We start from the raw sequence: 12,014 nt of genomic DNA on the forward strand, positions 1-12,014 counted from the left end.
TAATACTTAATACAAGACAGGTCCAGTTTTTCCATTCCCAATCTACCCTAGTAGATTTAGTAAAATCTGTTTCACTGCTTTCTGATCATCCACAAGTCTCTTTCTGTAAGTAAGCATTTTATTAATGTCAAAAGAAGTCTGCTTATATAAAATAATAGATAATTAGCATTTATGTTTCTAATGCCTGCAAATTAGCATTTTTATTTCTTTAAATCTAGAGTAGAAAATGAGTGTCTGATAGATGCACAATTGCCTATAGGTGTAAGTTTCAAACTTAATGGCATTATCAACTTCCACTTAATGATTATCACTATAAAATGAATATAAAGCAACTTGCTATAGTCATGGCCAAAATTTAAAACTCAGGAAAAATTAATTCCTCATATCCTCTCAAAAATTAAATGTTAAGATTATAGGTTTCTTTTGTTATTGTTGTTATTGTTAATAAAAGAAGGGGGAATTTCTGGCCTAAATATTTTTAACAGGAAAAATTTGTTAGTTTTAGTAAGAGGCAAGAGAAATATGTCCGAAGAGGATTTTCCCCCTGAAAATATAGTAGTTATAACAGAGATATAAATAAAAGGAAAATCAAAACTACTCATTAAAATATATTGTTCAAACTAAACAAAATGCATGACAGATATAACTGCTTATTCAAATACTTTCTAATTAGCACAGAAGGGTTGTCAGTGTGTGTACCCACAGCCCTAAATTTGGAGAGTAGTGCAAAGTGTTTTATCACAGGATAAAAACAATGTGCATGCTGTACACTTATTTCCCTATCATTTATTTCTTTAAAACTATTTTGATAAAAGAAAATAAAAACTATTGAGGCAACCAGGCAGCTGCATTTATGGCCTTAAGGTTTACATTAAATATATCAGACAAAGTGTGGTGCTTTTTTAAAAAAATTCAAGATAAATAAGCAAAAACACTGTTTGCAATCAACCAGTTCAATAATGTGTATATAATTATTGAAAGAAAAGAAATCTTTTCAATGAAACAAGTCAATTACAATTTAAAAAATTTTATTAGTAACATTTTTAGCCTAGTAATCCCTCAAAATAAAGAAAATCTAGGACTTCCCTGGTGGCGCAGTGGTTAAGAATCCGCCTGCCAATGCAGGGGACAGGTTCTATCCCTGGTCCAGGAAGATCCCACACGCCACGGAGCAACTAAGCCTGTGCGCCACAACTACTGAGCCTGTGCTCTAGAGCGCAAGAGCCACAACTACTGAGCCTGCGAGCCACAACTACTGAAGCCTGCTCGCCTACAGCCCGTGCTCCGCAAAAGAGAAGCCACCGCAATGAGAAGACGTCACACCGCAACGAAAAGCAGATCCCGCTACCCGCAACTAGAGAAAATCCCGCACGCAGCAACGAAGACCCAACACAGCCAAAAAATAAATCAAAAAAAAAAAAAAAAAGAAAGAAAGAAAATCTATGAACTACTATGGGAAATTACATTAAGCAACATGTAAAAGCACCTGGACACCTGGAAGATGAATACTGTCAGGTAAGTATAAAACTGAATTATCAATTAAAAAATATATTAGTGTCTTTTAAAAGTATGAAAAAGACATTTAAAATATGCTTAAAATAATCATTAGAGATATATTCAGGAAAAAACTTATTAAATGTACTACTTTTTCCATTCTACAGGGTAAAATAGAGAACAAGGGTCTTGACAAAGATTAAAACTTGAAATAATAGACGATCTGGGGACATCAACTATTCACTATACCTTTAACCTCTTCTACAAAGATTCTTTCTTATTTTATAAACATGCTCAGTTTTGAAATTATAACTCCCTCCCAGACATTACCTTTTCTCTATCTTTTCATTCTTAATTGAGCTTATTGAAAGTCATCTACGTACCAATGTGTCCACTTTTTTAAAAAACTCTTTCTCCTCAAACCACTGACTGCTATCTGGCTTCTGCCTCCACATATAACTGCAGTGCTGAAGCAGTCAGTAATCCACATAGCGCCAAATTCAAAAACATTTCTCTGTCCTTTCACTGCTTCACAACGCACTACTGACCAGCTCCTCCTTGAACTTTTCTCTTCTCCTGACTTTGGTTATGGCATTCTTTCTGCCCTATTTCTTTGATCGTTCCTTTTCTGTCTCCTTAGCCGGATACTTTTCTCTGCTTGCTCCTTGTAGCACAGACTTTCCTCTTTTCACTTTATCCTCTTTTCCTAGACAATTTTATCTACTCTCGTGATTTCAACTGTTATCTGTAAATTGACGATTCCTAATTTTTATCTCCATCTCAGGTGACTTCCAGAAACATATCAGATCTCCATCCAACTGTCTATGATATTTCTCCATTTGGATGTCCAAAGGTACTTCAGACTCAACGTATCAAGAAAATCGCATGCACCTTTTCCCCCCTATAACTGGCTGTTTCTCCTGAAATCCCTATCTTGGTTCAGTATTACTACCTGTCACCCTATCAAGACACCTGGATATCATTCTCTCATTTTTAATAACTAATCAGTCTCAAAGTCCCATCAATTCTAGCTCTTAAATATTTTTTAAAAATCTGTCTATTCTTCTCATTTCCCACTGCTATCACCTTAGATTGGACCCCTCGTCATCTCTCACCTGGCCTATTGCAATAGCCTCTTATGTAGTCCTGTTGTTTTCAATTTTATTCCCTTCCAATCAGGCATCTATAAAGCTGCCAAAATGATCTAAGACATAAATCTGGTCATGTTTTTCCCAAGCTGGAATAATTTCTATAGCATCCCAGTGCTTAAAGAATTGATTTACTCATTCATTCAACAAATATTTACTGTTTAATGAAAACAGATATGATGTTAGGCACTGAATATATTATAGTGAATGAAAACATTTAGAGAATACGGAGAAAGATAGGCAGTTAAACAAACAATCCCTTAAATAAATGTATGATTATAAATTTTGACAAATGCAACGAAGGAATATAGCAGGTCACAAAGAGAAAAAGAGGGGAGAACTATTTCAGATTAGAATGTCGTATTACTTTTGGGAAAGTAATAGCTAAGTGAGTTTTGATGAGTAGAAGTTGCTAAAGGGAAAAGCATTTTTGGTAGAGGGAACACCATACACAAGAGATTTGAGAGGGAAACGAGCTTAGAGTGTTAGAAAAACTGAAAGAAGGCTTAATTGGCAAGAGCTTAGTGAGTGAGGGAAGGGGCCAGGTCATGTACAGCTCTGCAAGCCAAGTGGTATGGATTTAGATTGCCTAAGGACAAATGGACACAGTTTAAAAGTTTTAGGCAGATGAAAGACATGATTAGATGTACATTTTTAAAAGTTCACTCTGGCTGTTGGTAGAGAAGAGATACAGCCTGAGTGGATGTGAGGAAACCAGTTAAGAGGTTACTGCATTAGTCCAGGTGAGAAAGACAGTTGTGGGAAGTTTCTGTTAACTTGTATAGTAGAGGTTATCTTTAGGTAATATAAGCCTATAATGTAGAAGTCCCCAGTACTAAAAAAGATCCTGCTGAACAAAAAGGCATGTAAAAGCTCAGGATTTAATTCATTTGGATATACTGTCATTAGAACATTTCTGCTCAGAGAACTTATTGCAAAGCTACCTTGATGACGGTCTATCATCATGCAGCATCTGTCAAACCTATGCAATACCTGACCTTTTATATAACATCTCTACTCATATGACTAAAAGGCATATCATACTTTACATGGCCAAAAAAATAACCTTTTGATTTCTGCCTCCGAACTAGTTTACCCTAGTAAGTGGCACCATCATTTACCCAGGCATTGATGGCAAATATATGGGAGTTATCCTTTATTCTCATCTCTTTCTGTCATATGCCATAACATATGTACATTAATTACCAACTTAAATATAATATTCAACATAATTCTATGGAAATTATTCTGTAAGATTAAATAAAATATGAATTTGGCTACAAACTCTCTGGTAGTATTTACATTCATATAGCCTTACCAAAAACAGATTATTTCATTAGAGGGCAGTTTTAAACAGTAGTAAAATATATTATAATATAATGCTATAATTGTTTTATACCTTAATTATTCTTTACTGATAATACCTCTACAATAAATGTATAAAGATAAAGCACGCAAAATTTCTTAGTTCTCAAATTCATTTACTAATTCATTCATTCATTCTCAAGAACAGAAAAATCTATAGCAAATATCTGTCAACTCAGGTCTATAAAGAATAGTAAGATCAGATGTACAGAAGTTTTCTAATTTGTTTCGAAATTAGTTTCTGAATAATTCTCTAAGAAGACAGTTAAAATTAGATCTATTTCACACTAAATAGGTACTTCATCAATATTTCATTTCCCCAATACTGCTAACCTATGAGTCATCCTACGTATGTAAACTTTTAGCCAACTAAAGCTTACGGCTATAGTGCTAAGTTATTCTTTTTTAATTTTTAAAAAATATTTGTAAAATCTACTTCATCAGCCTCTGCTCAAGGCTTCAAGGTGGATTCTATACCTCTCCTACTTCAAAAGTGCAAGTGGAAGTGGAAGCTGTTTTCCCTTCTGATTGGTGGCTTTGGAGCTTATCTCTGCATTCATAATTGTATTCCTTAAAGTTAAAGCTATCAGGAGTTTAACTACCAGATAAGTGAGACATAAAATCAAGTATCATTATTATAGCAACGCAGTAATACAGAACATTACTATGTTCAAATAACTTTTTCTAAATTAGCCACTAGGTAATATGCTAACCTCACATCCACAGTTCTACACAATTTTATGATAGCTAGAATTAAAAAAAGGATCGATATTATATCCATTATAATACTATTATAGGAAGAGATTCCAAAGTTGGCATAAAGGGCCAAAGGTAGAAATTAACTTATACAGAAAATAATCTGTATAGGTCAAGGAGGCCCTTTGTGCATAATACCACCTAAGGTAATTCAGCCCACAAAATACTGACTATCAGACCATAATCGAAATGAAATGCTTTGAAAAAGTGAGAGAGAGCTTGATTTATGCATTGCAATAAAACTATGGATGGATGGGCATAGCGCATCTCCTGTTGCACGCACCCTGTTGCTCGTCAAGTGACATGGATCCGAGCTGTTTGTTAACCACAGAAGAAGGAGAATCTGAAACAAAAATGAGATTTCAACTTAAAAGTAAGCAGCAGAAAACTGCACAGCAATGTTATGATAATCTCTAAGCTTAAGAAACAAATGTATAAGGTTGGGGAATAGAAGTAAGTACTGTGGTGTGTTCCCCAAGCAGTGAGTAAGCAGGGCCATGTGCTTAAGATATGTTATTCCAGGCAAGCGTTTAGCAACTTGGAGAATGAGTTGAGAAAATATTCTTCTACTTCCATGCATATACCTTTTATCAAATTCATTTAGCACAGGCACAAGGTGCAAGGTAGATAAAACAGAAACAGTGTATCTCCCTCACTAAGAGGAAGACTCCTTGTCCTTCTCAAACCCTCTCTCCAGCTCCTCAAGATGGCTTTCATTTTGGATTGGAGGATTCAGAGCCTGAAATAAGATGTTCACTACACTTAGCTAAATGTTATCTTGAGCTGAAAAAAGAGCTCCAGTGAAGATTTAAGACAAAGAAAATAGTTTATAAGAGAAATAGTCAATGAAGTAATTACCATTACAGAAATATAGATAACTTTTAAAACTCTGTGGTATGTTGTGCATATTAAAACTGTACTGTGAAGGCTTAGGTTTCTTTAGGTGCCCGGTGAGAAAAGGAAAAGAGAGGCAACGAGAAGGCTTATGGTCTGGGCTTCATGCTTTCCACCTTGGCTTCAAACAGAACATTTTATTTTTATCCTTTGGATATACTGAGTTTCTATGTACAATAATTTGTTTTATCAATAAATGGGTTCTATTGCTTGAAAAACACTGGTATAATGAAAGGCAGCATGATAAAATGGAAAAAGCACTGGTCCAGAGTTAGCTAGTGTTGATTCCAAACCTGGTTTGACAATAATTAGCTATGTGACAGAGGACAAGTCACATTTTTAGATCCAACACTCTCCTTCCTTCCTGGTCATCCTAGGGACCTGGTAACTAAGAAAGGCACTGGGGAACAGAAGGAGGTGGCTACTATTCCTGGCTTGGGTTCTAGTGTGCTAGTGAAGCTACAGGAAGAGGGAGAATGTGGATAGCAAGCATAGCTCTCTACTAACTGTAAGAATAATTCCTAGTTTCTAACAGCCTATGCTCTGTTCGTAGCAAATGCTGTTAATAAAACAAAACTCTGCACTTTTGACTGATCGGTTTCTATTCATAATGGCACATTATTCTCCCAAAGGTAAATATTTTGATTTAAAAGTGTCCTTAACTCAATAGCTAAGAGTTCTCTAAAATATCCTTGATTCTTAGCAATTTTATACCACTTGACTGCTTCAATCTGTACACTTTAAAAAGTCTGAATCCTGCTACTGGGACTAATGGTATCAATCTTAAATTGTCTACCTTCTGAGATAACCAGTGTGCTCATAAATTTTTGTATTACTAGATTTTGATAAAGCATGATCATTATTTAAATAATAGCTTTTACTTAAAGTATCCTTACTTATCACCTCTTCATCAGAATATTCAGCTCAACAAATCTGTATTACACACAAAAGAAAGTAGGAATGATAGTATTTTAATCGGTTCCCTAATCTAGCCATGCTTTGCTTTGCTTTTCTAAGACTTCTCAAATATCCATCTCAGAGTTAGATATAACAATCCTATCTATGTTCTTTTTGAAGAGCAGACGAGTCAGTCTTTAGAGACAAACAAAATTATATTCTTTAACAATAAAAATGTGAGTCACAGTGAAATAAATATTGGAAAATCTTCCTAGAAGGCCTCTTATGAAATATTTTTTATCCCTTTGGATTTGTTATACATTTCATTATACTCTCATTAAGAACCCTCAGAAAACTAACAACTCTCCAAGCAATCTTTTTTCAAATATTTAATATTTTCATGAATATTATGGAATGTACAAATCTTATTAAAGTGCATCTTATGTAAGCTTTTAAATAAACCACATTGAGAAAGGATCTAGAATGCTATCATCTCCACAAAATTGTGTGTTTTCAAACTCTTGAAGCATTTAAAATATTCACAAAGTTTAGGTTAAGACAGAAAGATATTAAGCTAAAAGGGCTCCCGTTTGGGTTTTACAGTCTGTCACAGATATCGTGTATATCTGGGGAGTTGCTGTTCTTTCCGTGTTGAAGACCAATCTTTAAGAAGAAATCCTTCTTGATCATTGCTTCCATTCTATTTTTAATTTTGGGTACCATGCAACTGTTTTTGGAAGGATTACTTTCCTGACACATAAAACATTTGAAGTAAAATGTTTCTATATCACTAGATATTCAGAAATACAATACCCATAACTTCCAACTTACAGAAATATTTCCAAATGTTAACACAATAATCATCAGAATATCTAATATTAAAAAGACAAACAAGTATTAGTTCAATGCTGATTGCTTCAGTGTTTGCACACTCTATTCCATCTTTCTGTGAAATGTCTTCTAGAAAGCACTATCACAAAATAAAAATCTGACCATATGGTCCAATGATAATTTATTACAAAATGCAATACAGTTGGTCAGCCTATTGGAAATGTCTTAGATTATTATTTTTTTTAAAGTAGAGATAAACTTTAAGCAAAAGCTCCTTCAGTCTAAGCTCAAGGTGTCTCATGGTTAATTACTGTGTATCTCCAAAAATTTCGTGTTTTAGTTTTGAGAAAATTCTTTAGCCCCTTGACATCTGAACTTTTTCAACTGTAGAAAAAAATAAGGAATTATAATCTAAGTAACAAGAACTCTTTAGTCAGACTCCCTGGGTTCAAATCCGGCTTTCCTACTCAGTAATACTGTAACCGTGGGCAAGTTATTTAACGTCTCTAAGTCTCAGTTTCTCCATCTGTAGAATGGGGATAATTACAATATCTACCACATACTGTTCTTGTGAAGATTTAATGAGATAATACATGTAAACTACTTAGACAGCATATATGTTATTACTTGCTTGTTTTTCAGAAACATGGTGTTGAATGAAAAATGATGATAGGAGGCTGTTCTGAAAAACATGGAGCATGGTCCCGCATTTAAAGTGCCAAGAGACCCATCACTGTTTTGCTCAGGACCCTATCATTCAAAGTACTTGCAGAACTATGTCAACATTACATCTGATTTACTAACTGCTTATGTTATTATAATCACTAAAAACCTGGGTCAAACGCATCCATTTAAGAAGTGCTACGTGTACCTGACATCATGGACACTGTGGGGAACTGGATGTCGTATAGAGCCTGCTTGCACAGGACCGGGTAAGTGCTGATTTTTTCCAATATGGCTCAGTTTTGAAAAGCCCTTTAAAATATTCACCAATGTTTTATACCCTTTAAGGGGTATAAAATTTACTTTTTTCTTTTCCAATCAGCAAAACCGTGCCATAAAGTGAAAAAACAGTTCCTACCTGACACCCTCTCTAGGCTGGCTCCATGCTCCAGTGGGGCTCTGTGGTGGTTGGGCCAGTACCAGCAGACTCCACAGGGTGTTGTCACTCTGAGCAGGAGCCAGCAACCCATGACTTCAGGGGACCTGAAATGGAAAAAAAGAGTTGGGTTTAAAATCAGCCATATGCTGAATGCCTCTGCCATAGCTGTTTACGGCATTCATCTGATAAACATACATACAGCTCATTCAAAACCCTGAATGAGGGCTTCCCTGGTGGCGCAGTGGTTGGGAGTCCACCTGCCGATGCAGGGGACGCAGGTTCGTGCCCCAGTCCGGGAAGATCCCACATACCGCGGAGCGGCTGGGCCCGTGAGCCATGGCCGCTGAGCCTGCGCGTCCGGAGCCTGTGCTCCGCAACGGGAGAGGCCACAAGAGTGAGAGGCCGGCGCGTACCGCAAAAAAACAAAACAAAACAAAAAAAACCCTGAATGCTATCAACCTTACATGGCCGTAAAATGAGGATATCTTGAGGTAGTAAGTTAAAGTCACTATAATTAAGACAGTCCATTACTATGTGTACTGTTCTACTTAGGAGTATAAAAACTTTATACAGTATTCTCCATCCCATTCTTATGCCATCTCTATAAATTATGGCAGGCCACGCTACTTAAATAAATCAATGATTGGGAAACTGAGGCATAAAGCAGCCAAATGACCTGCCCAAGGTCATTTGTCATAGGGCCAGGGACAAGAACTCAGCCAGTCTAACACCCAGGCAGTGATCTAATGAAGGCAAATTCATCTCTTTATGATTAAAAAAAAAAAATGAAAGACTAGAAATGAGTTGTGATATATTTCCTAAAAGCCTAGAAAAAAGTGTACTTTTTAAAAAAAAACTAAAGTGAAAATATTTTAAAAATATATATACACTGACTTTGAAAAATAAAAAGTTTGGAAATTAGCTATGAATAATTATCATTTACAGGTGTCAAACATTCTTTTAGAGGAGTGGTTTTCAAAGTGTGCTTCAGAGAGCGGAGGTGGCTTGGGGGTGGCAAGAAGGACAAGGAGTTGGGCTGTCGTTTCTTAACTCTCTTTATGTTCAATCACAACAGTGTCACTCTTATGTACTTTATATTAGAACTTCTCTATGAAATTCTGATTTCACAGCTGAAAAAAAGCGGGGGGGGGACCACTGTTTAAACATATCTTAACATCTATCTTATTTAGCTCATTTTAGATAGCACTTGGTGCCTTGGAATGATGTTTTAGTTTTCAACTGCCAAGAAATTTTGGCATCAGGCGCCTTCCCATTTGATCTCACTAAAATGTAGATTATTTCTATAAAATGGCTTGATGGCTTGATCCCATTTTCCTACAGAAATTAGGTATTAGGTAGATTCATCTTACACTTAGCCTTTCACAAAATATTCTCATGAGTCCTGTATTTTGAAAAGAGAATAAAATATTTATCAGACAATGTAATCATTCAGAAATTCTACACTTGTTAAAATTTCTTGGTTTCCAAATCACATTAATGTCTCCTTTGAAGATCTTATACCTAAAAGGCTTAAATAGGTGAGAAAATGGTAGAAGTATCATTTATTGACAGTATCATCACTTGCTGACACTGTGAAGACAACAACATATAATGGGAAAACGTTTTATGAGAATTGCAGTCTTCTAGTGTTAAAAAGTTAAAATCTAGAATGTTAATTCTGTGCTATCCTATATTGATGATTTTAGTAGTAACATCTAGCATGAGTGAATGGATCAATTAATGTCCATAATATACATACACAAAATTGTATTCATACATCATGAAGTATAAAAAAATGTTTTGCTAATTGTTATTCAAATAAAACCTATCTCCCTGTTGAATTTCATAAATTTAATTCCTATTCTGTATTTTTATAATTTGAATGTTCTGCAATGAAGAATTTTGCATTGTCAACTCATCTTTCCTCACATCCAAAATTTACTAAATGGACAAAATATATATACTTTATTAGTTGTCCTTTGTAACAAACTAACAATACATTCTTTAACTGTTCTTAAAGCTTTTAATTACCAAATAGTGTTCCTAACATGTGAGGACAGAATAAGATAAAAGTAACACTAACAAATGAACCCAGGCCATGTTACAGGTTAGACTTACTAGGGGTCTCATACGAATGCTATGTTAAAAGCATATGATATCGATGACGTATTTCACCTGTAGGTGAAGGGAGCAACATACACTGAGTGACAGCACTAAGGGCCTCTAATATTGGTCCACGTGGGCAGCCTCAGCAGCCCAAGTAAGTTGTTTAATAACAAAATTAAGATAACATGCTTCTCAACTTCAAAACTGGCAAGGCATCTAACTCAACTTTGGCTTTTTAAAATATACTGGTTATCAAACTAGGCACTATTTAATAAGAATGATACTTAGAGTTGGGAAAGCAGCATCTTATTTTACAAAGACCATATGATCACCCTAAAGCTTTCTGATTCTAAAAAGAACTTGCTTTGATTCAAATTGATAAACTAGATATAAAGACTGAGTGTCAATATTTTCCTAATGTCCACAATGTACATTTCCCTACTGATAATGTAGATAGTTTTGCTTTATACTCAAATTCACTTTAATACTTGGTTTGTTATCTGCTAAATTTCAGTATTTAAAAAATATTTATACACACAGGGATATTTTATCTTCCTTCCTATTGTTTTATATGTTGTATATTTTTACTTTTAAAACCCCTGAGCTAGAGTTTTATACACAGCACAAAATCATAGCAAAATGTATTATTATTAAATGTCACAACTGTAATCTAATCAAACTTTCTTGTTAGTTTTAAGTATAGGAAAAGATTTCTCTATAGTAAAAAAAAAAAAAAATGACAGAGAGAGACATCTTCTTTGCTTGACTGATAGTCTCTCTATTAATATAACACTAAGTTAAAAATCAGGTCCATAATTTGTTCCAAACATCACACCTATATTGCAGTTATTTAAATCTATGTTATTTCACCATGGTATTATATAATATGCTTTTATTACCACAGCACTTAGTGGAACAGATATTTATAAAGTGGAGGTTGTCCAGTTCTACCAATACACAGATTAATTCCAAGTAATTTAATCAGAGTTCTCAAAGTGATTAATCCCCAACTCATCACTCCTTAGGGTGCCAAAACAAAGTGTATCAAAGTAGTATAATCTCGTTAGTATGATAGCACCTACTACAGTACCTATAGTACAGGATACACAGTATCTACTATCCATCTTGAAAGAATTAAGTTGACAGATTATTTTATGTGATATCTTTCACTAATTCTTTCAACAAATGTTTATTGAGCATTATGAGCTTTTTGGCCATAAAAAAAAACTTGAGCCACTAAAATACTCAATGAAAAAGAGAGTGGCACAGATGAGTACTGTCTTATCAGAGTTTTATCACATAAAAACAGGAACATAAAACTGGGATATTGGGCTTCCCTGGTGGCGCAGTGGTTGAGAGTCTGCCTGCCAATGCAGGGGACACGAGTCCGTGCCCCGGTCCGGGAAGATCCCACGTGTCGC

At 35.0% G+C, this 12,014-nt stretch overlaps 1 protein-coding gene across 7 annotated transcripts in view; it reads right to left on the minus strand.

Moving 5' to 3' along the window:
• DCAF6 (DDB1 and CUL4 associated factor 6) overlaps window positions 1-12,014 on the minus strand; it is a gene marked incomplete at its 5' end in the record, with an annotated part of 173,424 nt that overhangs the window by 59,568 nt on the left and 101,842 nt on the right. For 5 of the 7 annotated variants that reach the window (XM_079696816.1, XM_079696818.1, XM_079696817.1 and 2 more), the window contains one exon: window positions 5,047-5,106. The exons of the other annotated variants lie outside the window; for them this stretch is intronic. In XM_079696816.1, coding sequence (XP_079552942.1) covers window positions 5,047-5,106 — 60 coding nt within the window. The remainder of the gene's footprint in view (window positions 1-5,046; window positions 5,107-12,014) is intronic. 7 annotated transcript variants of the gene reach the window in all.

This window comes from Hyperoodon ampullatus, assembly GCF_949752795.1.
Source record: "Hyperoodon ampullatus genome assembly, chromosome: 2".
Classification (NCBI taxonomy): Eukaryota; Metazoa; Chordata; class Mammalia; order Artiodactyla; family Ziphiidae; genus Hyperoodon; species Hyperoodon ampullatus.